General features: G+C 40.1%; 1 protein-coding gene and 1 long non-coding RNA gene across 2 annotated transcripts; both read right to left on the bottom strand.

Moving 5' to 3' along the window:
* Window positions 1–9,908: 9,908 nt before the first annotated feature.
* On the bottom strand, window positions 9,909–14,339 carry LOC139126207 (TNF receptor-associated factor family protein DDB_G0272098-like). Its single transcript, XM_070692255.1, has 3 exons — window positions 14,003–14,339; window positions 12,276–12,704; window positions 9,909–10,078 (listed from the first exon to the last, which is right to left on the bottom strand). Exons 1-3 carry the CDS (start codon window positions 14,337–14,339, stop codon window positions 9,909–9,911), a joined length of 936 nt encoding a protein of 311 aa, XP_070548356.1.
* An 8,887-nt stretch (window positions 14,340–23,226) lies between these two features.
* Window positions 23,227–24,248, bottom strand: LOC139126377 (uncharacterized). Its single transcript, XR_011550554.1, has 2 exons — window positions 23,799–24,248; window positions 23,227–23,415 (listed from the first exon to the last, which is right to left on the bottom strand). It is a non-coding gene; the product is annotated as an uncharacterized lncRNA (long non-coding RNA).
* Between the last annotated feature and the right edge of the window lie 1,287 nt (window positions 24,249–25,535).

The raw sequence follows: 25,535 nt of genomic DNA, 5'->3' as shown, positions 1-25,535 counted from the left end.
TAATGTAGAATTCTGTTTTTCTTGATATCGTTGATTTATAAGATACTGTTATGACTAATTGTGGATTTCAGATTTTAAAAGATCTCATACTAAAGCTAGTTGATTGGCATTTTTCCTGTAGACGAAGGGGGTGCCAATCAAATTACCCCAGCTTACGTGTAAGTATAGAAAACACAATCAATCACCAACAGGATGGCTTTCAGGAACAAAACAAACCTTCAAACGCTGAAATAGAAATGCCAATTTCTTTATTCGGCCATGTTAATGATATCATTGAATTTGTATGGGACTTCACGATCCGTATCCTTCTTTATCAAGTCAGAAATCCTCTAATTACCAGGTAGTGTCAAAGTTCAACAAAAATTTATGAGCGTTCAATAAAGTTGTTCATGACAGCTACGTATAGAGCATATCAGTGGTAACAACTTATATTCAGCGACTTAATTCTGAATGTTATTACAGTTTATAAAAAAAAAAACAAAGTAATGTAAATTGTCGAATAGTAGAAAACATTTATTAAACAAGTTCCTTTTTGAGAACAGTGGTTCGAGTCTGAAAGAACTTAATCATGATGGAAAGAAATGTAATACCTAAGGTAGAATGCGCAACCAGAACATATATCGGACCCCAAGTTTTACAATTCTTTTCAAATTTACCACTTTGGGAGTCATTTTAAAGGTCTGGGACTAAGAAATATTTTCGCCATCAAAATGTAAAATTGCATGGTGACCCTTGACTTTTATTCTTGATTTGGTAAGATTGAGGCTAAAAGTTTCATATAGGAAATGTTGAGCCCAAAAGTCTGTCACTTTCGAGGTGCATAAGTCAAGCGACTTGGGCCAGTCTAGTCTCTAGCCTCACTGGAGAGAAATACTATTGCATCATTAGGGGTAGCTTGTGTGGCTACGATTTTGACAGTGTCGCTTACATCGGCTACAAACTTTGCAGAATACATCCACACCGTTTGTTACGATGGTGATAAACTGTATTTTATGCACTATGCAGGCTTGTCCTGTAAACCGACTGAAATCCACGAACTACATTATGTAAAAGGCACTTCGCACGGTATTTATACTCATATTTTTGTAACTTTATTTGATATGCCACCACTGTCAAGAATAAATACATGTCTATGAAAGGCATTTTCCCTATCATCATAAGTTATTTCTCATGCATGTATATGATTGTATATCATTTTGAAATATGTAGAAACAAGTAGGCTACTTGTTTTCTATGGTGTTTGAAAGATTTGTCATATTGGACGATTTCAACAAAAACCTTATTAAAAACATACTCCAAAACTTCAATTATTAAATGATTTTTAGCTTCTCATATATTTACAGACAGAGAAGCTTGGAGTTGAAGACCAGTATGGCAGAGACTTGTCTGTCAACTTCAAACTTCCTTCTGTCAATATCCTTCAACGTCATGGCATTGTGATGGGTCATATCATAGATTTGCGGGGGTGTTTATGGTTCGGGTTGATATGTAGGGGAGCGATTTTGAACTGTGACAAAATATTGGGACTTAGCCAAAGTGTTAAGCATTTTTCTCCAAGGTTACTTAGTTGACTGCAATCTATTACAGACTACTGAGCTGATGTTGAAGGGGTGCTCACTTTGTGTCTGCTCGCTTTGACTCTCCTAGACTCTCTCACAGCCTCTCCTCTGCTACGCACCGTTATCCACAACCATATGGTGATGCGCCCTCAACGGTCTTTCTAGCAAGAAAGGCTCACTTAGCCAGCAGGGTATTAGCATAGCGGAACTTGGGGCTGTTAGGCCAAAAAAAAAAGAGAAATGTTTCTGGTCAGGCCTTTCTTTCAAAAATAGCGTCAATGACACTGTAGCTCCCATCCTGGACTATTTAGTGTTTGTTCTCTGGTCAGATATTTGAACATGTGTGAAAGGGATAAAGTGCATGAAGTGAAAATACTTAAAGCGCAGTGGTCGTCGCGCTGCGCATCCTCCTGAGGGGGTCCCCCTCTGTTGTAAACAAATCCAAGAACGCCGCACATGTTACGGGTTGATTGTAATGTTTGCGATATTGCCGCTTGTTAAAATGGCGGCTGATCTGTCACAAGCATACCAACTAACCAAATGTAACACGCAATAAAAGGTCAATTAATCTAAGTTAAATATCTGCTGAATATTGAACAATGATTGCACGCTGATTGAGATCACATTTGCTCATGATTTTCTTGAATCAGTTGAATGGCGCTCGGCTACTGTTATCGCTCGAGCCATAGAGCTAGACGTACGCATGTATACGCCAACAGACTATCAACGACCGGGCTCTAGTTTTCGACATCGCTAGCAAGGACGAGAGCTTTCATTTCAAGAGGCCCGACAGCAGTACAAAGACAACAACCCAAACTACAGAAATCTACAGCTCGCAGAGCAATGCCCGCTGCAGCAAGAAGCATCTCTGCATCTGTTCCGTTCCGTGGTCTGTATGAACGTCCGTGTCAAACCAGGTATATGACGCGCTACACTCGGCTGTGGAGAATCCAACTCAACTACAAAGTTTACCCCGTTTGGGGTGCAAACGAGAATTCCGAGTACAGGTATCAAGTCAAGCGAAGGACCTTTCATAGGTCTTCTTGTTATGTGGGGGTTATCTCACTTGAAAGAGGATTCAGACCTACCCGGCAATCAGGAGGTACAACAACGAAGTTTGCCCAGCACCGGTAGGCCTACAGCAGCTAGCGGTTGGATCACTGCCATGACCGTGCACAGGACCGAGGATCTCTCGATACGTCTATGCATGGTGTAGCCGTGCAATTTCCCTGCCAAATGCCGCGAAAACCCGCTCGTTTTGTTTATTGTTTCCTGTCATTTTACTATTTCTTATCACGTAATACTAGGAGAAGTAAGACAATGATCAACAGTTGGTTGTGGGCCAAGTCGTAGCGGGCCGGTACGTTTTTGGACCGGATTCTCTATATCCGTGTACGTCAACGCGGTGACCCTCTCCCAACAACATCTCACGTGTCCTGCTCTGGCTTGCCGATCATGGTCTTGAGTGTAATTTTTGTGTTAGGCATTGTGCTTGTTGCTGGTCTACATATATAGGCAATGTTGATTATTTTAGTTATGTATTTTCACTGTACTGTACATAGCATTGTGTACAACCAGCGTGATCGCGCGCGATCAAAGCTTTTTGTTCACTGTGTCTGCGTGCAGTAAACTCAGCGACATAATTTGCTGAGTGTAGTGTCCCAATGTTCGCAGCTCTACACGAGTTTATAGATAGAAATACACCACTCAAGTTCGTTTCCGATCTTAATATTTTACTATTGCATGATGTTGAGTCTTACAAAGGCCTTAACAAAGTGGGGGACTGCTCCCATCTCACTCCTATTGAAGTTGAGAAGACTGCTTATGTTTACAAAAATTTATGTTTATCAACAAAAAAATCACGAACGCGCAGCGCGACGACCACTGCGCTTTAAATGAAATGTACTGGAGACAGTGAAATATGTTTAATGTAATTATTCAGAATATAAAATGGAAAAAATACAGAATTAGATATATCGAGTACTGTGATACAACCATTAACTCAACAAGTCATTTACAATGACATAGTCCCCACTTGTAATAGGAGTATTAGTCTTGATGGGGCAGGAAAATGTGGTCATTAAGAAGTATCACTGGAGTGTATATGTTGAGATCTATGGGCACATAGGTCTATGTCGTTGTTCCCAATTTGAAACACATGAGGCATGTCTAAGTTATGGTTCTAAATCGGGAAAAAGATCAGACCTCTAGCAGTATTGGCCAGCCAAGAAATACATATGCGCATAATAAATGAGGTACAAGATGTGACATCTTAAGGTCTAATATCCTATCAAAATTGGAGGGTATAGAACTTGTGGTTACTGAAATATGCATATATATGTATAATCAAGGTCAAAGGTCATCGAGGTCACATGACATTTTGAAAAAAAAAATTATATTGCTAATTAATCCCTATATGCCAAAAAATCAGATCTCTAGCTCTATTCGCTTGCCCAGAATTAGATGTGTACATAATTAATGAGGTAAAGCGTGTGTTGTCATAAGGTCTCCCATCCTACTAAATACAAAGGACATAGCACTTGTGGTTACTTATTTATTGACATAAACATATATTTTAGGTAAAAGGTCATCGAGGTCACATGACATTTGGTCAAAAAATTTCTCTCCTATAGTTATCCCTATATACCAAAAATCAGACATCCAGCTCTATTGGCTCGCTCAGAATGAGATATGCGCATAATTATTGAGGTACAGTATGTGGCGTCATAAGGTGTCCAATCATACCAAACATGAAGGGTGTAGCACTTGTGGTTACCGAGTTATGGAAAAATATGTATATTTGAGGTCAAAGGTCACCGAGGTCACGTGACATTTTGTCAAAAAAATTGTTTTGCTAAGTTATCCCTATATACCAAAAATCAGACCTCTAGCTCTATTGGCTCGCTCAAAATTAGATATGTGCATAATTAATGAGGTACAATATGTGGCGTCATAAGCTGTCCCATCATACCATACATGAAGGCTGTAGCACTTGTGGTTACTGAGTTATGGACAAATATGTATATTTGAGGTCAAAGGTCACCGAGGTCACGTGACATTTTGTCAAAAAAATTGTATTGCTAAGTTATCCCTATATACCAAAAATCAGACCTCTAGCTCTATTGGCTCGCTCAAAATTAGATATGCGCATAAGTAATGAGGTACAATATGTGGCGTCATAAGGTGTCCCATCATACTATACATGAAGGCTGTAGCACTTGTGGTTACTGAGGTATGGACAAATATGTATATTTAAGGTCAAAGGTCACTGAGGTCACTTGACATTTTGTCAAAAAAAATTGTATTGCTAAGTTATCCCTATATACCAAAAATCAGACCTCTAGCTCTATTGGCTCGCTCAAAATTAGATATGCGCATAAGTAATGAGGTACAATATGTGGCGTCATAAGGTGTCCCATCATACCATACATGAAGGCTGTAGCACTTGTGGTTACTGAGTTATGGACAAATATGTATATTTGAGGTCAAAGGTCACCGAGGTCACGTGACATTTTGTCAAAAAAATTGTTTTGCTAAGTTATCCCTATATACCAAAAATCAGACCTCTAGCTCTATTGGCTCGCTCAAAATTAGATATGCGCATAATTAATGAGGTACAATATGTGGCGTCATAAGGTGTCCCATCATACCATACATGAAGGCTGTAGCACTTGTGGTTACTGAGTTATGGACAAATATGTATATTTGAGGTCGAAGGTCACTGAGGTCACGTGACATTTTATCAAAAAAATTGTTTTGCTAAGTCATCCCTATATACCGAAAATCAGACCTCTAGCTCTATTGGCTCGCTCAAAATTAGATATGTGCATAATTAATGAGGTACAATATGTGGCGTCATAAGCTGTCCCATCATACCATATATGAAGGGTGGTAGCACTTGTGGTTACTGAGTTATGGACAAATATGTATATTTGAGATCAAAGGTCATCAAGGTCACATGACATTTTGTCAAAATATCCGAGATATCTGCGTGAACGGATGGACTCACGGATGGACAAACAGAAGGACATGACCCAATCTATAAGCTCACTGGACTTCATCCATGGGGACTAAAAATTGTGTCACTGCATCCTTTTTGCAATATGAATACGATGAGAAACTAAATTTTTATTTTTTGTGGCCTTATACATGGGAGTCTATGGAGATCTGCCTTATACATGGGAGTCTATGGACGTGTAAACCTAAAATATGCAAATTTCACCACGATTTGCCCAAATTTGGGAAAGGTCACTCCTACGCACTTCCATACCAAGTTTCAAATCAATCGGACTTGTGGTTTCAGAGCAGGAGATTTTTGACCAAAATGGGAGAAAATTACAAAAAAATTCATGAAAAATAGCAAGTCCAAGATACTGACCCAAGATGCGCACAATCATTTCATGTCAGCCCAAAGTACTTACATGCTAATTTTTCATGTAATCTGCTCAGTGGTTATTGAGTTTTTTCAATTTTGACTGTTTTTACATTTTTTCACTTAATTTGCATATTTTTGGCAATGACAACTTCATTTGAACAAAATCTCATCTACAGCCCATCATCCATGTACACACCAAATATCAAGATGAAATGTGCAGCGGTTTTGGAGTTTTTGATGTTGACGGACAGACATACAGACATACAGACATACATACATACAGACATTTTCCTAGCCTATAAGAATAGCTTCCATTGCCATATATACATATGGCTATGGGAGCTAAATCCTCAAGGGAGGGAGGAGGGTCAGCTAAAGCGCCAAAGCGTAGCGGGTAATTTGCATAATCATTTGCATATCATTATTTTATATTTGCATATGGATGTAAGCTTGCACATGCATCCACACATACATATACACTCACAACAAAATGCAATGGTAACACACAAGTGTGCAGTTTGAACATCATGGAAACTCTTTATTACACTTAAATAAATCATCACAGTATTGTAATTACAATTGCAATTAAAACAGAAGATTCAGATTGAAACTTTGAGAGCAAGAAATGGTTCGTCTGATTAGAGTTTCATTAATACATAGCCTATATTGCTCATAAATTGTCAAAACTTGCCAGCAAAGAGGAAAATTCACAAGTTTAAGCTTTACACAATTCAAATATAATTGAGTTTTATATCATTTTTGAACGACAAACACCGCGAATAATTTTTCATCACGGGGATAGAGTTCAACCAGCGCCCCCCCCCCCCCCCCCCCCCCCCCCCTCATAACTTCTACTGCCACTGGACATCGTCGTTCGATTCATACATACAGATACATCAGTTCAGTATACATACAGGTTCGTATTTTAAAAATACCACCAAGATGATCACAAGACATGAACTAAGTACGACTAGAATCCCTCGAAAATCAGGTGTAAAATATTTCAGAGGACGTGTCAGAGTGGCACCACACGCGACGCCAGTATCAATGTCAACACGTTATAAAACCCGTCGACCAACATGGCCGCCGCCATATTGAAATTCATGCAATGTGAACTCGATCGCGATCGTGATCGTACTAGGACAAAACTCATCGTTGTATCATGGTTGTACAATCATAATCAACCTCACCAGTTAACTCTTGTTTCTTTTGCGATCCATTTCGTTGATCAAAGCATGGGAATGTGATCAAAGGACCTGCTAGTGCTACACCGCCTACCTCTGTGAACACTTGTCCGCGATGTATACTGAGTATTAAAGGTCTTTGTTGGTCGTAATAGTCGTTCTGGAATGAAAATTTGTGAACAACCCAGCCGATTCTTCTATTGTTTTAAGGTTCCCCCTCAACACTTACGGACAACTTATCTGATGCATACCATACTTCACACATTCCACCAGGTTGAAAGTTGCAGCGAGCGCTAATGTGTAGACAATGCATGTATCAGCTGGTAGCTACGCAGAGCGTGTGAACTAAAGGATGGCGGGACTATTTGAAAGCGTAACGGGGAGAATCAAAGCGTACGGGGAGAGGCGAAAGTTTAGCGCGGCGGGACCGCTATGGTCTGGGGAGAACACTGAGTTTTACAGTTTTATCAATATATTTAAATGCATTACAGTTACTTCTCCTCAGAGATGGATACTTTTGGCAGTGATCTTGTACATGTCTTTTCTGTTCAATGACAGGCCTTCATACTCCAGTTCTGTCTACTCAACTGTAAGTGTTGGTTATGTAGAATATACAATGTTTTTGTTTTACTGTTTGTTTGCAAACGTTGCATAACATTCCCTTGCAAATTTTGACCAGTCACTGAGTGAGACAGTTTAAGGTGCAATTCACTTACACAACTTCATAACAGTCCAAAAGTATGCAAATAATTCATGTTAAAATTCCAATTTCACGAGCCCACCGTGAAGTACTATCAAAATCGACAACTGTCTAGTCATCAGCAATCATTGTCAGTACTTGATTACTAAATTTGTATTTATATATTTCATTCAAAACTTAGAATCGATAACATGTTGTCATGTGCAAATAACAGGTCAGTCAGTGATTCAGCACTGCCATTGGCACATGATGACAGGGCTTCTAATTGCTTGTCTCATAACTTCCCAATGTGACATTGGAATTTTTGTCAATGCATCGGCGTTTTCAAAGCTTCACTGCACTTCACTTTTTGAGCCATGGACATTCCACCTCTGTGACTATAAAAGCAAACGGCTAAATTTAGTATCTATTTCGGCAATTTCATAATAGTACAAGCCTAAGATATCTAGGTAGCGTGCCACCAACACTGATATCACTTGTCATCTCATAGGAGGCATGTCTGTCTCGAAAGCTGGTCCAATGGCAGGCAAAATGGAAAAAGTATGAGTGGAGTTTTGACAACCAATCAAAAAAATCAAAAATAAAATCGAAAAAAACAATTGTTAACAGTCCCTCGCAGGCTTCGCCGGCTCTCCCTCTGAGGGCGGTATTATGGTCAGAGGTGAAGCAGGAAGTTCGGCTCACCCTCTGAGGGCGGTATTATGGTCACAGGTGAAGCTGGCGAGGGGTTGTGAAAGAGTCTAGGACATGGCCTCATGTGGCATTGGCCTGTTGCATCATAATCTGCAGATGGAGGATCATATGCCTCTGAAAACAGTCATTTTGTAAGCCTGTCTGCAGTTTCGTAGCTTTTTTTCTCATTTAATTTTGCAAAATATCAGGGAATTCCTCAATATTTCAACGTAATCCTTCGTTCCTAATCATTTCCTGGAGTCTCAGAGTCATATAAATGAGAATAAGTGAAAATTTGAGTCAGGAAAATTGAATCGACGTCTAAGGCAGCCATGTTTAATGCAAGCCTATGTGGAGGAAATAACATACAAACACCATTAATGATGCCCACCCTCTAGAGTCAGACCTTCCTATATGAAGTACCTGTCACATTTGATCTTGTTTAATTTTCTGCCTGTGGAAAGCTTGACCGACATAGAGAAGCCTTTTTACTTTTAGGAAATGGAAAATTGAATAAGAAGATATTCTGAAAATGTCGAATACTGAGGAAAAATGCACAAATATTCACAGTAAAGTTTTACTGACTGGTCAGTCATAATGGGGGTGAAAACGTTGAAAATGTTAATGACCAAAGTTTTGAGATGCGCACATTTTAACTGAGATAGAAATTACTAACATTATGAATAGAAGACCAAACTATTTTTCCAGGGATGGGACAGGGTGGAAATGATGGGCGAGAGACAAACAAGGCATTCCTATTGCTGCATATTGATGCAGCTGCACCATTCCATTTACAGAACACTTATTGATAATGTTGTATTCAAGTTCCATATTGTAATAACTGTCATACAAGGATAACATAAGCAAAATAAATCAAATTAAAAAAGCATCAATGCTCTTTAGTGTATTTTGCTGAATATAGCTGATTTTAATATTTCACCCTATATATCTTGTATCCAGCAAACACGAATTTGAATTGAAGTCACAATTAACACACTACATTGCTTAGAATAATATATGTTACCTTATCTACATGAACTTTTCTATTTTAAATCATAGTAAAATAGTATTTCAAAAGGATTCACCTTTACTTTTATGTCAACCCATTATTTTACATCGCAAAGACTGTAATTCTGCCAAAATTTGTATTTTTCAGTCACTTTATAAATTCTGCACTATACAACATTGAACAAACTGCAATGTTTGAATATGTTAACTCAAAGAATGAAAATCCTTTGGTCACAGATTACATTGTCTTTTAAAAGAAAGTGTTTTTCAACACTTCTAGCATACATTCTTTATAGGGTCGTGTATTTCAGGGAAAACATTCTTATTATACTTATCAATACTTCACAAACATGGCTTGCTGCGTGGTTTGTTCAACCTTACATTATGCATGTTTGACAGAGTAAAACTAGTCAATCAAGGCTTGGCACAGTGAACGTGCCATCGATGGAACGGGTATCATGCTGTGTACTACGATTTCTGCAAGGTGCTAAGATAAAAGCCAACACTAATGATAGAAGTCCAACTAATCTGCCGATCAGAGCGTATTGTCCTGGTTTGCCAAACAAGTAGTTTTCTCCGTCTGTCAAAAAAGAACACAATGCAAAGAATAATTATTAATGGGAAGAATATTTAATATTTTACATTCTTTAATCATGCAAGATTATCACCAAGAAGTATATCAAATGGCAAAGTTTAGTTAGTTTGTTTGATTTGTAGAGAAATGGTTAGTAGTTGAGATAAATCATAGGCTGGCAAAAGGAAGGCGTACAGAAGAATCACTGAACGAAGATAGATTATAATAAACTCGTACAGCCCAAATAACGTGATAAATCATATAAATAGGCTACAGAAATTAGAGCACCCACCTCCATACCCCCATAACTACATACTAATTATATGAATATACCAAATTAAGCTTTAGATGACTGTATTTACTTCATTACATCTCGACATTTGTCGATAGATGTTGGACTCTCTCTCTCTCTCTCTCTCTCTCTCTCTCTCTCTCTCTCTTCCCAAACAATGTATATTTGAACTACTTCTGAAAGTACAATTGATGTGCTGACATGGCATTATTATGTCTTATATGTCTATTTAAAGTGATACTAATTTTGGGTTAATTTTATAGGCTGACTTCCCAGCAACTTTTAAAATCACTTACACCATATGGTGATACCGACTGTGCGATGTGGAATTATGGTTCCAAGACAAGAAAATGACCTTTTTAATCTAACAATTCTCTAGTGATTGATAAGCTCAGAACCCCCTTAAATTTTACATTTTCTGAAATCCTAGATATAGGGGAATATTTTGGTGACAACAGTGTCACCTTGTTTATTAACTATCATGTGACGGATAATTTGTATAATCTTTCAAAAATCGGTTTTCCCTATGTTTTGTTTCAATGCTTCAAAATATCTGACTAAAACTTTCTGGAATGCAAGCTGTCACAAAGCTTTCCAAAGCGTGTCTCAGATTTTATACATCTTACTTAAAATGTCACCACTCTGGATGTTTTTCTGGCATTAAAATTGGTTTAGAAGGTTTAAAAAAATTTGTGACACTCTTTAGAAGATCCTCAGAACAACTTGCACGCAGACAAATTTCAGCCTTAGGGACTGTTCAGTTTTTACGGCCGGGGGGGGGGGGTGTCATCGTAATTTTGGAATCCGCAAAGTGGGGGGGGGGGGGGTCATTGCTTTTTCACTTGTAGGAAAGGGGGGGTTCACCACATTTTCAAAAACAATACCTACAAAAAAGTTCACTTTATGCCAAGGCCAAGATCGACCCTCCATATAGGCGGGCTGCTTTTGGCGGCCCTCTACAATAAATTGACTTTATGTAATGGCCCATGACCCTCTTAACAGGCAGACGCTTTTGGTGCCCCTCTCCAATTAAGTTTAATTCATGCAATGGCCATGATCGACCCTCTTTACCGGGGAGCCACCTTCGGCGGCCCACTACAATAAATAGGTTTACTTCATGCAATGGCCATGATCGACGTGTTGCCCATGACCCTCTTTACCAGCAGGCCCGCACTTTGCCAACCAACTACAATAAGCAGCGGGCTGCCCTCGGCGGCCAACTCATATTACAGTAGTATTTGGTTCAGTGCCTATCTTATCTTTAAAAGACCATTTACATGCTCGCGACCCTGAATGGTAGCACTGAGACAAAAAGGGGAATTTGCATAACAGTGATGGACACAAGTTGTCTATGGAAATGAAGTTAAAAATTGCCTTACAGTCGTCCTAATTAACAGACATTTGCATGGATGCAACTTAGAAGTTTGTGCAATGGCATTTCTGCTACACAGATAAAGTTCGCCGCATATCGGAGCTAAAATCCAAACCGTGCGAGTAAATTTGACATATGGGTTTTGGTTATTTTTCAGCCAGGCGGGGGGGGGGTTTCAATTTTTTTTGTCTGACAAAGTGGGGGTGTCATCTTTTTTTTACAAAAATACAGGGGGGGGGTCTATATTTTTTTTGAAAAACCAGCGACAAGATTTTGCCACCCCAGGCCGTAAAAACTGAACGGTCCCTTATATCTCAAAGCATTGAAACGAAACACAGGGAAGACAGATTTTTTGAAATGTAATGCAAATTACCTGTCACCTGATAGTTATGTAAACAATGGTGACACTATGGTAACCAAGATGTTTCCCTATCTCTATGCTTTCTAAGAATATACAATTTACGGGGATTCTGGGCTTATTAATCACAAGAGATTTGTTAACTTAAAAGGTCTGGGAACCTAGAGTGTACTGGACAAACCTCCATCTTTTTCTACAGGAAATTTTGGTGGAGTTTTGGCGTCAAATTTGCTTTCGGCATTCTTCTTCGTCTTCATCGTTGAAGTAAGCTCAAGTACCTCTGTTCTAATGGTGTTTTCTGAATCAACTGTTGCAGTGGTGTCGTCCAAATTAACTGTCGTAGTGGTGTCCTCCAAATTAACTGTTGTAGTGGTGTCGTCCAAACCAAGTGTTCCAGTGCTGTCTTTCAAATTAAATGCTGTAGTGTTGTCATCTGATTTAACCATCTCAATGCTGTTCTTTTTGGCCAGTGATGTCTTTTCTTCAGGTTTTGTCTTCTCTGTTGAAGAGAGTGTCATATCGACATCTCTTTGGCATCCCTCGACATCAGTATGCAATAAGTTGTGCACAACTGAACTCAGTGAAGGCATTTTAGGTTCATACGATGAGTCTGAAATAGGCAAAGTGTGATTGTTAAGATACTTCATAATTACATAAACCAACTACTAAATATATGCATGACCTGTCTTACCATTTTCCATCGAGTGCTTTATATATTATATAAAATGCATTAACGCAAAGGAACGACACTGAGACAAGTGTTTGGCCGAAATCCGGGGTTATGCATGTACTGCCATGGCGGGGGCAACGAGGCGTCATAGCGGCCTGGATGGCGGTACCGGGTTATCGGTACCGTGCATCGGGCAACGTGCTACCAGTCGCCCGCAGCAGACCCATGACAGTACCCCCTTGGAACTTTATTATGTAAAGTTAGCGATATAGAGACATACAGTATCTTTTATTGTGAGCTGCTAGCCTGCAGCCAGGCTTTTTTTTTCTAGTGGAGGGTGGGTGGGAATTTTGTGGTGTGAACTTGAGCGTGGCAGAAGTTGAAATGGACGATCTGTGGCTTTGATAATACTGATATGCGCATGGATAATGACGTGGCAAGGGTGACGCAAGTTGTTTAGATAACGGTAAATTTGAAGGCGGTGTGTAGATAAGGTTACGTCTCCAGTGCATCCAGCAAGCAGTAGAAGTAGTGGTGCATGGTGACCCATACTTAGCAAGGTCTTAACCCTTCTCCCCGTGTCCCTCCAGACGTTAACAATGATTATGGCAAAGCCATAATCACCCATTAACGCAAAGGAACGACACGGAGACAAGTGTTTGGCCGAAATCCGGGGTTATGCATGTACTTAGGCATGGCGTGGGCAACGAGGCGTCATAGCGGCCTGGATGGCGGTACCGGGTTATCGGTACCGTGCATCGGGCAACGTGCTACCAGTCGTCCGCAGCAGACCCATGACAGTACCCCCCCAAATTATGGCCAAACCGTAGGCATGCATGACTGCGGTGCGGCGGGGGGGTGGGGGGGGGTGGGGGGGTTCAATTTTTTTGTCTGACAAAGGGGGGTGTCATCTTTTTTTTCTCACAACAAATACAGGGGGGGGGGGGGTCTATATTTTTTTTGAAAAACCAGCGACAAGATTTTGCCACCCCAGGCCGTAAAAACTGAACGGTCCCTTATATCTCAAAGCATTGAAACGAAACACAGGGAAGACAGATTTTTTGAAATGTAATGTAAATTACCTAGTGATGTAAACAATGGTGACACTATGGTAACCAAGATGTTTCCCTATCTCTATGCTTTCTAAGAATATACAATTTACGGGGATTCTGGGCTTATTAATCACAAGAGATTTGTTAACTTAAAAGGTCTGGGAACCTAGAGTGTACTGGACAAACCTCCATCTTTTTCTACAGGAAATTTTGGTGGAGTTTTGGCGTCAAATGTGCTTTCGGCATTCTTCTTCGTCTTCGTCGTTGAGGTAAGCTCAAGTACCTCTGTTCTAATGGTGATTTCTGAATCAACTGTTGCAGTGGTGTCGTCCAAATTAACTGTCGTAGTGGTGTCCTCCAAATTAACTGTTGTAGTGGTGTCGTCCAAACCAAGTGTTCCAGTGCTGTCTTTCAAATTAAATGCTGTAGTGTTGTCATCTGATTTAACCATCTCAATGCTGTTCTTTATGGTCAGTGATGTCTTTTCTTCAGGTTTTGTCTTCTCTGTTGAAGAGAGTGTCATATCGACATCTCTTGGCACCCTCGACATCAGTATGCAATAAGTTGTGCACAACTGAACTCAGTGAAGGCATTTTAGGTTCATACGATGAGTCTGAAATAGGCAAAGTGTGATTGTTAAGATACTTCATAATTACATAAACCAACTACTACCATATCATGACCTGTCTTACCATTTTCCATCGAGTGCTTTATATTATATAAAATGCATTAACGCAAAGGAACGACACTGAGACAAGTGTTTGGCTGAAATCTGGGTTATGCATGTACTGCCATGGCGGGGGGCAACGAGGCGTCATAGCGGCCTGGATGGCGGTACCGGGTTATCGGTACCGTGCATCGGGCAACGTGCTACCAGTCGCCCGCAGCAGACCCATGACAGTACCCCCTGGAACTTTATTATGTAAAGTTAGCGATATAGAGACATACAGTATCTTTTATTGTGAGCTGCTAGCCTGCAGCCAGGCTTTTTTTTTTCTAGTGGAGGGTGGGTGGGAATTTTGTGGTGTGTACTTGAGTGTGGCAGAAGTTGAAATGGACGATCTGTGGCTTTGATAATACTGATATGCGCATGGATAATGACGTGGCAAGGGTGACGCAAGTTGTTTAGATAACGGTAAATTTGAAGGCGGTTGGTAGATAAGGTTACGTCTCCAGTGCATCCAGCAAGCAGTATAAGTAGGGTGCATGGTGACCCATACTTAGCAAGGTCTAAACCTTCTCCCCGTGTCCCTCCAGACGTTAACAAATATTATGGCAAAGCCATAATCACCCATTAACGCAAAGGAAGGACACAGAGACAAGTGTTTGGCCGAAATCCGGGGTTATGCATGTACTAGGCATGGCGGGGGCAACGAGGCGTCATAGCGGCCTGGATGGCGGTACCGGGTTATTGGTACCGTGCATAGGGCAACGTGCTACCAATCGTCCGCAGCAGACCCATGAAAGTAACCCCAAATTATGGCCAAACCGCGGGCATGCATGACTGCGGTGCGGCAGTAAAGCAGCCCCCCCTCCCGTGGTGACCATGCGCCATTTGGAGATTTCTCATAGTATATGTTCATTGTTCCTAATGTTTCGTGTCTCTATTGTTCATGTAGCGCCATTTCATCATTGGCATTGTCCACCGAGAACAGAGTCCTATGTCAAATTGTTGGCAAGTGGAGTTACCTTCGGTACTACGTCTAGGGTCTCCTATGGTGTCGTGATGTAGATCTAGTACGCGTCACTCCTCCATCTGCCCAGTGTCTTTATGAGCCAGCCAGGTAAGCCGGCTTCGGCGGTGGTTGTGGCGGCACCACCGCGGAAGCCGTGTCCCCAAATTGAACAGGCGACAAATATTGGGTACATCTCTTTCCATTCTCTTGCCATCCCATGGCAGAGGTGGCACGGCGAATGGGCCAATTGTATGGCCCAGGTGCAGTTCGTTTGTTACGGTGGAGACGGTATCCGGGTTGATCTTTGCTGACTGGCGTTGCGGGTGTAGCGCGGTGTTTGGTTCCCACTGGAGCCGATGTTGGCACCATGGGTGAGGTCGTGGATGAGGCTTGCTGTGAATTGTTTATGCGGGTGGTCTTACAGGGCAGCTGAAAGCTTGGTGAGGTTGATTGGTGTCGTCGGCTGTAGCATTTCGATTGTCGCTGTGTGGATGGTCGCTCCCTCGAAAGGGCTGGGGGTCTCCTGTTTGGTGCCTTGGTGGTGTTGCAGAGCATTATGGTCGGTCGCGTTACACACAAAGCACTTGTGTAGCCTGCCATATTGGTAGGGGGTCTTGCATAAGCCTCGGTTGAAAGATCAACATACCTGAGGTTCGTCATACTGTTTCTTGTTTGCTGAGCTCTCCCAGTAGTATGGGTTGTTATCGCTGCTGCGTACGTTTGGGCAGTCGGTCTTCACATGACCATGTTCGCCACAGGTGAAGCAGGAAGGGCGCAGGAGGTGTGGCTGGTTGAGGAAGTGCTTGAAATTGAGGTCTGGTTTGGCTTGCTCCAGTTGGCCCTGTCTGGGTAGCGGGCAGCGTACAGACGGAAGAATTGTCGTACGTGAGCCAGGCCTCCAGCTTGTAGGCAGCAGCTTTTGAGGCGATGAAACGAAGGTAGGTGGCCATAGGGATCGCCAAATGTGGGTAGTAGACACGGCCGTTATCGTATAGCTGTATCGAGACATTCAGTTGGAGTAGAGAAATAACGAACGAGATCTCGGCAAACGCGTTACTTGCCGCGAGACATAACCTCATGGCGACTGCCCGATCGAATGTTCTCGACCTTCGCCCATTAAATGATGGGGTTAACGTCCATATATAGGCATAATCGGAGAATTTCACAATTGTCGGAATCTGCCGAGGACTTCCGACATCATTTTCGCTGCATTTCAATGGAGGTGGAGTCGACGCCGATCGTGCAAAGACGTCAAGATCGGACGGAGCGTGGCGGCAAATGTTTCTTGCCTATTTCATAATGCGAGGTGAGATTTTCTGTTATTGTACATGTTTTTCGTGTATGGAAGTCCAATAAATCAGTTTTAATGGATTCGAAACCGGTTTTCTATGTGACCTTATTTTATGTACTAACGTGTGGAAGTGTGGTTTCGTCAGGGGAATTTACCCGATTGCGGGGGAATTGAGATTTCCGAGTAGTGTCGCTAAGGTGAGGGCGTCCCTTTTTTGCATTTTTAGCGCCCAAATTCAAACAACTGAAGCGAATTTATGTTCGTCATGTCGTTCTCGAAAAGCTTGGATTTCCATTTGAACTTTGTATCGAACCGTTGTCGAGTGTGCTGCAAACGATTGTTGGACGGAAGTTACAAGTGCAGTATATATGCTGATAAACTGCAGGAGTATTTTGGCATCGATGTACATTCGGATGTTTCAGACGTACATCCACAATCATTTTGTCGTGATTGCAAGCGTAGTGTAGACTATGCTAAAAGTGCAACAAAGGGATACCGGCCAAGAATATCTGTTTTCCATTGGGAAAAACATGCACGTAGTGGAAAGTGTCGCGTTTGTGCTGTGAGCCAGGGCGGTAGGCCAAAGAAACCAAAGAGAGGTAGGAGAGTTGACAATTCCCAACCATCCACTGCCAAAACTTTAGATCTCAGTGACACTGACAAATGGGTGTCTGTAAATGTAGTAACTAGCCATAACGACCAGTAACGACCAGAAACGAGCAGTAACGAGCAATAACGACCCAGAACTAGACAGAACGAGCCAATAACAAGACAAACGAGCAAAAAAATATGATCTGTCCATAAATTAATCTACAAGCGCAGTTCCCGCCAATCCTGGAACTCCCGCCCTCTACGGCATGTTTGGATATGATGTAGCCCGTTACGAGTAACGAGCTGCGCATAGCAATTACGGCCAATAATGACAAGAAACAAGCAGTAACGAGCAATAATGAACAATAAGGGGCCAGAACAAGATAGATCGAGCCAAGAAGGAGCAGTAAAGCGCCAAAAAATATGATGTTTTCCTCTAATGGTTTACTCATGATAAGGGACAGAAAAGAAATTATAAGGTGAGAGGGCTGATATTTTTCAATGTGACGCTGAGGAAGGAAAAAAATAGTGAATAGTGAACTTCAAATGTGTTTCCATAAAAAACAGTGATGCACATCAATTTACATACTCAAAAACAAGCAGAGAACCTTTCAAAGACTACTTTTATCTTTTAAAAATAATCACATCATGTAACGTTTTATGTCAACTAATAAGAGATCACATGCCACCATAATAGAGATCGCATGTCACAATAATAATTCTGTCAACTGCCTGCAGTGCATTTGTCTATTCAAAATTGAAAGGGGCAATGTCTGTAATGTTCACTGTCATCTACAGTTTGGCGTGTAATTTTACAGAGAATACAATAAATGTCAAGAAACTTATTACAGCCTAATACTAAGTATTTAACATAATAAACATATAAGTGCATGGATATAGCAAGTTTTGTAAGAGAAAAATTGTTTATAGTTTATCCCTGGATTACCATGTGAAGTGGGGTTATAGTTTTTGACTGAAATTCACATATCAAATTTTAAATCTCACATCTTCACTTTCAAACACCACATTCTAATTGACAAACGTTTACAAATGCCAAGATATAGTCAGTATTGTATCGCAAACTTGAAAAGAGTTCATGCTTTTCTTATAGATTTGCCATATAGTAATTCAACAGTTTGAGTAAAATTAGAAAAAAAATCAAATCTATGCACACACGTGCATTTCTTACCTTCCAAATTCAATAAAGTACATATATTAGTTATCAAACATATATAAATGTAGGGATGTCGCTTGTTTTGATGTTAAATTTATCAACAGTTTGCCCAACAGACTCCCGTGTATTGTGATTTTATTTTTAAAATGGGGCCCTCCCCTTATAATTTCTCTCCAGTCCCTTACCATAATCACCATCAAGGGTCAGAGTTCAGGCAAGCGTGGTTTCATGAATGCAAAACGGATACAATGCATGCTTAAGTATATAAGCCCACCGGGAAGTGACTGTTCTATCTTTTTATATCAACAATACATAAATAAAAATGAATTTTTCTTGTTATTCGAAAACTGTTATCGGTTTCACTCATACGCCAGGTGTTTACTGAGCACTGCTGCAGATATAGCTGTGAAAATGCAGCGGTACTTGAGGCGTATATCAAACGTACTCGGGTCAAGGGTCATCGCCATAGTTCCTTGCAATGACCCTTGACCCGAGCGTTCGATATACGTCACAAGTTTCGCTACGATATCACAGCTATGCTGCAGAGGTTCTGAGATTGTACAGAGCATGTCAAAGAGGGCGGGATTTCAAGGACAGGTGGCAACTACGCTTGTATTTCAATTAATGGGCAGATCATTTTTATTTTGCTCTTTTTATTGCTCGTTATTGGCTCGTTCTTTCTATTTCTAGCTCATTATTGCTTACTCTATGAGCACTGTTACAGAGGTTTTTGGTAATACCAAATGTCATAGAGGCCGTGATTTCTTAGCTTGGCGGGAACTGTGCTTGTAGTTTAATTTAGGCACAGAACATATTTTTTGGCTCGTTATGGCTCGTAATTGTCTCGTTCTGTCTAGTTCTGGGTCGTTATTGCTCGTTACTGCTCGTTTCTGGTCGTTACTGGTCGTTATGGCTAGTTACTACATTTACAACACCCCTGACAAATTGTCAATCAGCAATCAAATTCCAACCAAAGTAATTTGGGCAACACAATACAAAAAGTCGCTGGGAAAAAGTATTCTGCCATAAAACCCCTTAACGTATACCGTTTCAAAGATCAATTTTCTAAGGAATTCGAGTGCCCTATCTGCAAGGACGTTGTCGACGAGCCAGTACAAATACTTTGTAAAGGTCCCCACACATTCTGTTCAGGATGCTTGAGCCAATGGTTTAATGTCGTGGCAAACTGTCCAGTGTGCAGATTGGATGTATGTGACGGCATGATAGTGGCTATACCGCTAGTCATGCGTAATGTGCTCAGTTCAATGAAGGTCACTTGTGACTTTGCTGGTAGTGGGTGTAATGAAGAGCTGCTTTTGAAAGATCTTAGGCACCATGTCGATAAATGCCACTACATTGGCATTGCACATGACCATGACTACTCACAAGATCACAAGCAAGATGAATGTCAGGCACAGCAACCACTACCAGCATCAGAACAACATACCCATTCTAGCAAGACTCAAGACATGGTACATCTTCCCAGCAAAATCACATCTCAAGAAGCCATGAACACACTCCTTCACACAACTGACCAGATTGATACATTGGCAGGGTTTGAGGACATTGCGACCAAAATAATAAAAACAAAAATAGAACGAACACCATCTTTTAAGAAGGGGACTGTAATGTCATTCAAAACAAAAGCTCAGGTGAGTACTCAGTGTTGCTCATTTAAATATAAACAGTAGCTGTTTTCAGAGGAAAATTGACTCATGATAATATACGTCCTGCTTTGCTTAACAAGGTAATCTATCTGACTCAAATTTTCCCTGTGTGTTGACATACATTCCAATAGAAGTAATTATCAAAGTAAGGCCTTTTTATCATTTGAGATCTATCCATCACTTTTAATTTCTTGTTTGCACCTGTAGATCCCAGTAATCAGGTCAACACACAATATCTGTGGATTGAGGGTATTGTTGTTTACCACTGAATTTTAAACTTCAGTCAAGTAAATGTCAACAACAACAATACATGTGTATCATATACAGGCAATATTGACAAGTTGAGTACTAGATGTTTCTGTATACTGAAATTGAAGTTCAACAAAATCAGCTGTTTATAAAAATAAACATTCTTTTTGTTAATAGCCTCTACATATGATGTATGTTCCCCAAGCACGTAAGGACTCATCACAGGTTGCATCACGGACACAAGCCAGAAGAGCTAGACTTCTTGATACGACACGAGAGAGTGTCTCTGGTGGGGCAACATCAAGCCAGATGCAAAGAGAGTTTGGTAGGTTGAACAAAGAAGAAAAAGAAAAACTGCTCAAAGGAGTTGGCTTGCGTCCCGGTATTCCGAGTGGGGCTGGGCTGCTCCTTAAAGCAAACCTTGCCCTCTCATGGAATAAACTGAGACATCTTAGAAGGTATGTATCAAATATTTAATGTAAGTGGCTTGCTCTGTAAAATATTGTCTCTGTACTTATTGCATACAATCTGTACAAGTTGGCATGTTATATGATATATGTCAATTTGAGCAGTTAGGATTGGACAACTGCATAAAAGCCAATTGATGAGTGATATCAATCATTTTTTGAATGTCTGAAATAAGTTTGAAATTTTGAATTTCAATTTGTATGAATCAATATGCAGTTAAACATTGTTGTGTCTGTCACTTGGAATTTGGCAACTGATTAATATCCTTGGAACAGAATGTTATATTGCATATATTTTACACTCCATCATCCCTCCATTTAAATAGATAATTTCTTTCTGTACTTTGATGGTGATCATTGTTATTGGCCCTTGAGGAACTGAACATCATAGAAAATTATCTAGTTCTGTGAACAACTGATGAAATGCAGCATACAAAGACACATTTTGGTATAACTGTCCAAAATTTTGTAGCAATATTTGATTTGAATCCAAAGGTAACATTCCAGAAGTGGTACACTGAATTCATTCATCGCCATTGTTGACTATTGAGTCTTGTTTATGTCTGTTATGGTGACATCAGTTTGTAGCAATATCACTTCTTTATTGGGGTGCTCATCCAAATTGTTGTTTGAGTAATGGTAAATGTGTGCATATCATTTTTTTCAGATGGCTCAGAAACTGGAATGTTTCACTAGACAGTGAATCCAAAGACCGAGAAAAAGCAAAAGGTATGACATCACCATTGGTTGCAGAACAGTTGTCGTTTACCTTCAAAGTTGGCGACTGAGGTCCGTCTTGCTCCCTGTATTTGCCTGGAGGATATATCCTCTACAGTTCTCCAGAGGTTGGACTTGTTGGAAAGGTACACATAAAGTGTTAGCCTTAATAAGATATCCTTTATGGGAATTGTTTTCCTTACAGCACAGTATGTCTAGACATGTTTAATCACAGCCAAAAGTAACACCTAATTTACTTCATGTATGCTATTTTTCACATCCATCAGTATCCAGTGCTTCTTTCAGACGAGTATATTGTGTAAATGAAATGTATTTCAAAAATTGCACTGTTTTGTTAACACTTTGATTATTCTTTCAGAGAAGGAAAGCTAACATGGCACGGTGTCATACCCTCTGATGAAATCTGGTTGAAGATAGGCGGGGATAAGGGTGGTGGTAGTACCAAAGCTGTTTTTGAGTTGTGTAATGTTGCACACCCTAATTCAATAGAGAACACCATAGTGTGGAACATTTTTCAGGCTCCTGACAGACGGCACAACATTGAAACAGCATATAAAATCAATTTGTCTCAAATCAATGCATTATGCGGTACAATGTGGAAGTAAGTGTATAGTAATATCGTAAGATGTTGTTTTGATCTTTTGTTGCTGTGTTACATCAACTATTTATTGACAGCCATTGACCTTTTCATTACAGCATACATCAGATATTTTCACCAAGATTGTAGTGTCTCATGAATATTGTTTTGCATTAGGAACAAAAAGCTGATAGTGTTTGTGGTAGGAGACTATGAATATCTGACAACCATATTTGGCCTGTCTGGTGCAAGCGGTAAGTCTTTCTTGTTGGTATGTTATACATACAGACACAGAAACACACACATCTATATGTTTACATGTGTTTGTATATATATACGCACACACACACAAATGTGTTTACACACACTGTGTGTGTGTACATATATATATATATATATATATATATATATATATATATATATATATATATATATATATATATATATATATATACACACACACACACATATAGTGTGTGCAAACATGTGTGTGCGTATATACCCTTACCGAAATTTTAGGCCTCCCGCAAACTGTTACTGCAAATTTGCCGCAAGCTTTGCAGTAAATTTGCAGCAAACTATTTGCCGCAAATATGCGGGTGGTTCATTTTTCAGATGCAAATTAGGTTTCTTGTGAACTTGCTGCAAATATGCAGCAAACTCCCTGCCGCAATGTTGCTGCAAACTCTTTGCAGCAAATTTGCGGCACAATCCTTGCAGCAAACTTGCGGCAAATTTGAATGTTACTGAAAATTTGCCGCAAACTCCATACAGCAAATTATTTTATTTGCGCTGACCATTGTTTCTCGTGAAACTGGTATTTCAGAGTTTAGTTGGATAAAACACATCTTGTGTTGTCCACAGTCCGCCAATATATAAATATTATTTATCCAACTAAACTCTGAAATACCAGTTTCATGAGAAACAATGGTCAGCGCAAATAAAGTTATTATAAACAAAAGATGACAGAGAAAAAAAGGTTAAATTCAATTGTGGTACAATTTATTTTATATGCCATGTTCATTTCATGCCACATAAGTGTCATGATCATGTCAAGATTTTCTTTTGACTTGAGAAGTTTCATGTAACATTTACATTACTGTCAAAGGCTGCGATTTGGCTCTTGTTTATCTGAATTTCTTGTCCCCTTAGTGTACCAGCAATGGATTCTGAAAAATAGAAATCGTTCAGGGAAGAGTGTAAGTCTTTACCGTTTGACCAAACATTGTAAATTTCATGAAAGACATCGATAATTATTTGAAAATGAGACAAAATCAAGTTGAAAAATTGAAGCAGAAAATGCATAAATATTCATGATCGAAATTAATTAATAATGATTAAATGTCCGACAGCGGACAACTCGCCGTATGTTGTTTACATACACGACGGCAACAATCTGCAAAAATCTCAGCACTTTAACTGTTGTGAAACGAAAGTGAATTCAGTATGAATCAGTACTCAACGAAAATTTATCTTTAGGTAAAGATTGCAATAAACGATTACAGAACATAATTATAGCGATCGATGTACAGACGAACGTACATTGACTTACATTTCTGAACGGCTCGCAGACGCTGGACGATTCCCGGTCCGGTTGCAGGTCTCACCGTGCTGTGTGTAAATACCGTACTCAGAAAATATAGTCGGCATCTTTACTGCCGCTCGCGTTCACAAATTTAGAACTCCGCCTGTCCCTGGTACTGTATACACGTTTTTGCAACTATGTGATATCATTTGGCTGGCGATTCCATAGAAAGATCACGAAATTGTCCACTAGAAAACTCCCTGCTCACAAGTACGCAGCCGACACTGGCCGATAGTACTAAAATTTAACTTCGCGCCGATCAAGCCTCATGACGATAACGGAAGTGCGATCTATAAATCATTACGCGATTGATAATGTAGTCCCGTTTTTAAATGCTGGAATTGACTCTACATCTGCACCAATCCGTTATATTTCATACTTAATATAGCATTTAATTTATTAGTTTAATGAAATGGTCATTTTTATCATAGAAAGACTAAAAAGAGAGTAAAAATTCTTTCAACACGAAGAATCAATATCAATGCGCGAACTGACCTTGATGAACCGTGACCGGAGGGTGTAAAATGTCGGCTGCTCGCAGCTGATACACAGGACGTGTTGGACGTTGGTGAAGCGGCGCTTTGAATTTTCGTACAGCGACTTGGGATGGAGTGTAATCCTAAACCTCAAATTTGTGCTCGGCAATAGAACTCTAACGCTGAAAACATGGACAAAGCCTTTTACCTCGACCCATGTTATCAGAAGGCGAGATTTTGTTAGCGATATCGATGGGACAGACTGTAAGCTGCAGTGCATTGTACGTACCGTATACATGTACTATATTGATGGGATGAATAGCTTGGAGCACAGCCACTACTCTGCTTGGAGGTAGTAGCGGAAACATTACTGTACAGATTTGCAGTAACAAAAGTCTACGACGTGTCCTTACAGACCATCATCAAACGCACATTTCGTTCGAAACTGTTTGCATTTTGGTATCATTCGCAGAAAACACAGGGTGTAACTTGCAAGACAGACAAGTCCCTGTTTCAAAATTGGTTTCCCTAAAAATTCAGTTTTCGATCCAACCATAATCTTACCCAACCGGATTGTCAAAGGGCACTTTTATTACATTATGTCATTACAGTATATACTATAGATGCACTCTATATCCATGCAATGCTTTCACCAGCATAACTGAAGCTGTCCATCATCTAGCATTACCAGTCATAATAATTTAAAAAGTGGATTGTCTGTTATGAAATAAATGAACATGAAATATCAATTTTATGTTGCTTACACATGACTGGTCACGAAGTGCAACAGTACTCAGTGTGTAGTGTGTACTCCCTGGTAATGAAATAGTGGGAAATATGTCAATCATGTGTTGCTGCATATTTGCAGCAATTATCTGTTTGCCGCAAATTTGCAGCAACTTAGTCGTTTACGGCAAATTTGCTGCAAACTGACTTAAGGGTTTGCAGGAGGGTCACATCTACCTGCAAACTTCTGCAACTCCTTCCTGCAAGCTATATGCTTGCTGCATATTTGCAGCAAACTTACGGCAAATTTGCAGTAGAAATATTTTCGGTAAGGGTATTCATACAATCACATGTAAACATATAGGTGTGTGTTTGTGAGTGTGTGTGTGTGTGTGTACACACACACATATATATAAATATATACATATAATATGTATAATACATGTACACACACATAGAGATATGTTTTTCTCAAAAAACACCAAATTAAATTTGTAACTGT

Source organism: Ptychodera flava, assembly GCF_041260155.1.
Source record: "Ptychodera flava strain L36383 chromosome 3 unlocalized genomic scaffold, AS_Pfla_20210202 Scaffold_27__1_contigs__length_13241970_pilon, whole genome shotgun sequence".
NCBI lineage: Eukaryota > Metazoa > Hemichordata > Enteropneusta > Ptychoderidae > Ptychodera > Ptychodera flava.
This window is presented reverse-complemented; position numbering and strand designations above follow the sequence as displayed.

Coding starts and splice junctions, on each gene's coding strand:
- LOC139126207 (XM_070692255.1), bottom strand. CDS start 14,339: ATGACACTCTCTTCAACAGAGAAGACAAAACCTGAAGAAAAGACATCA. Junction 12,705..14,002: donor TCCTGTAGAAAAAGATGGAG/GTTTGTCCAGTA, acceptor TGCCTATTTCAG/ACTCATCGTATGAACCTAAA. Junction 10,079..12,275: donor TCCTGTAGAAAAAGATGGAG/GTTTGTCCAGTA, acceptor CTTTTTTGACAG/ACGGAGAAAACTACTTGTTT.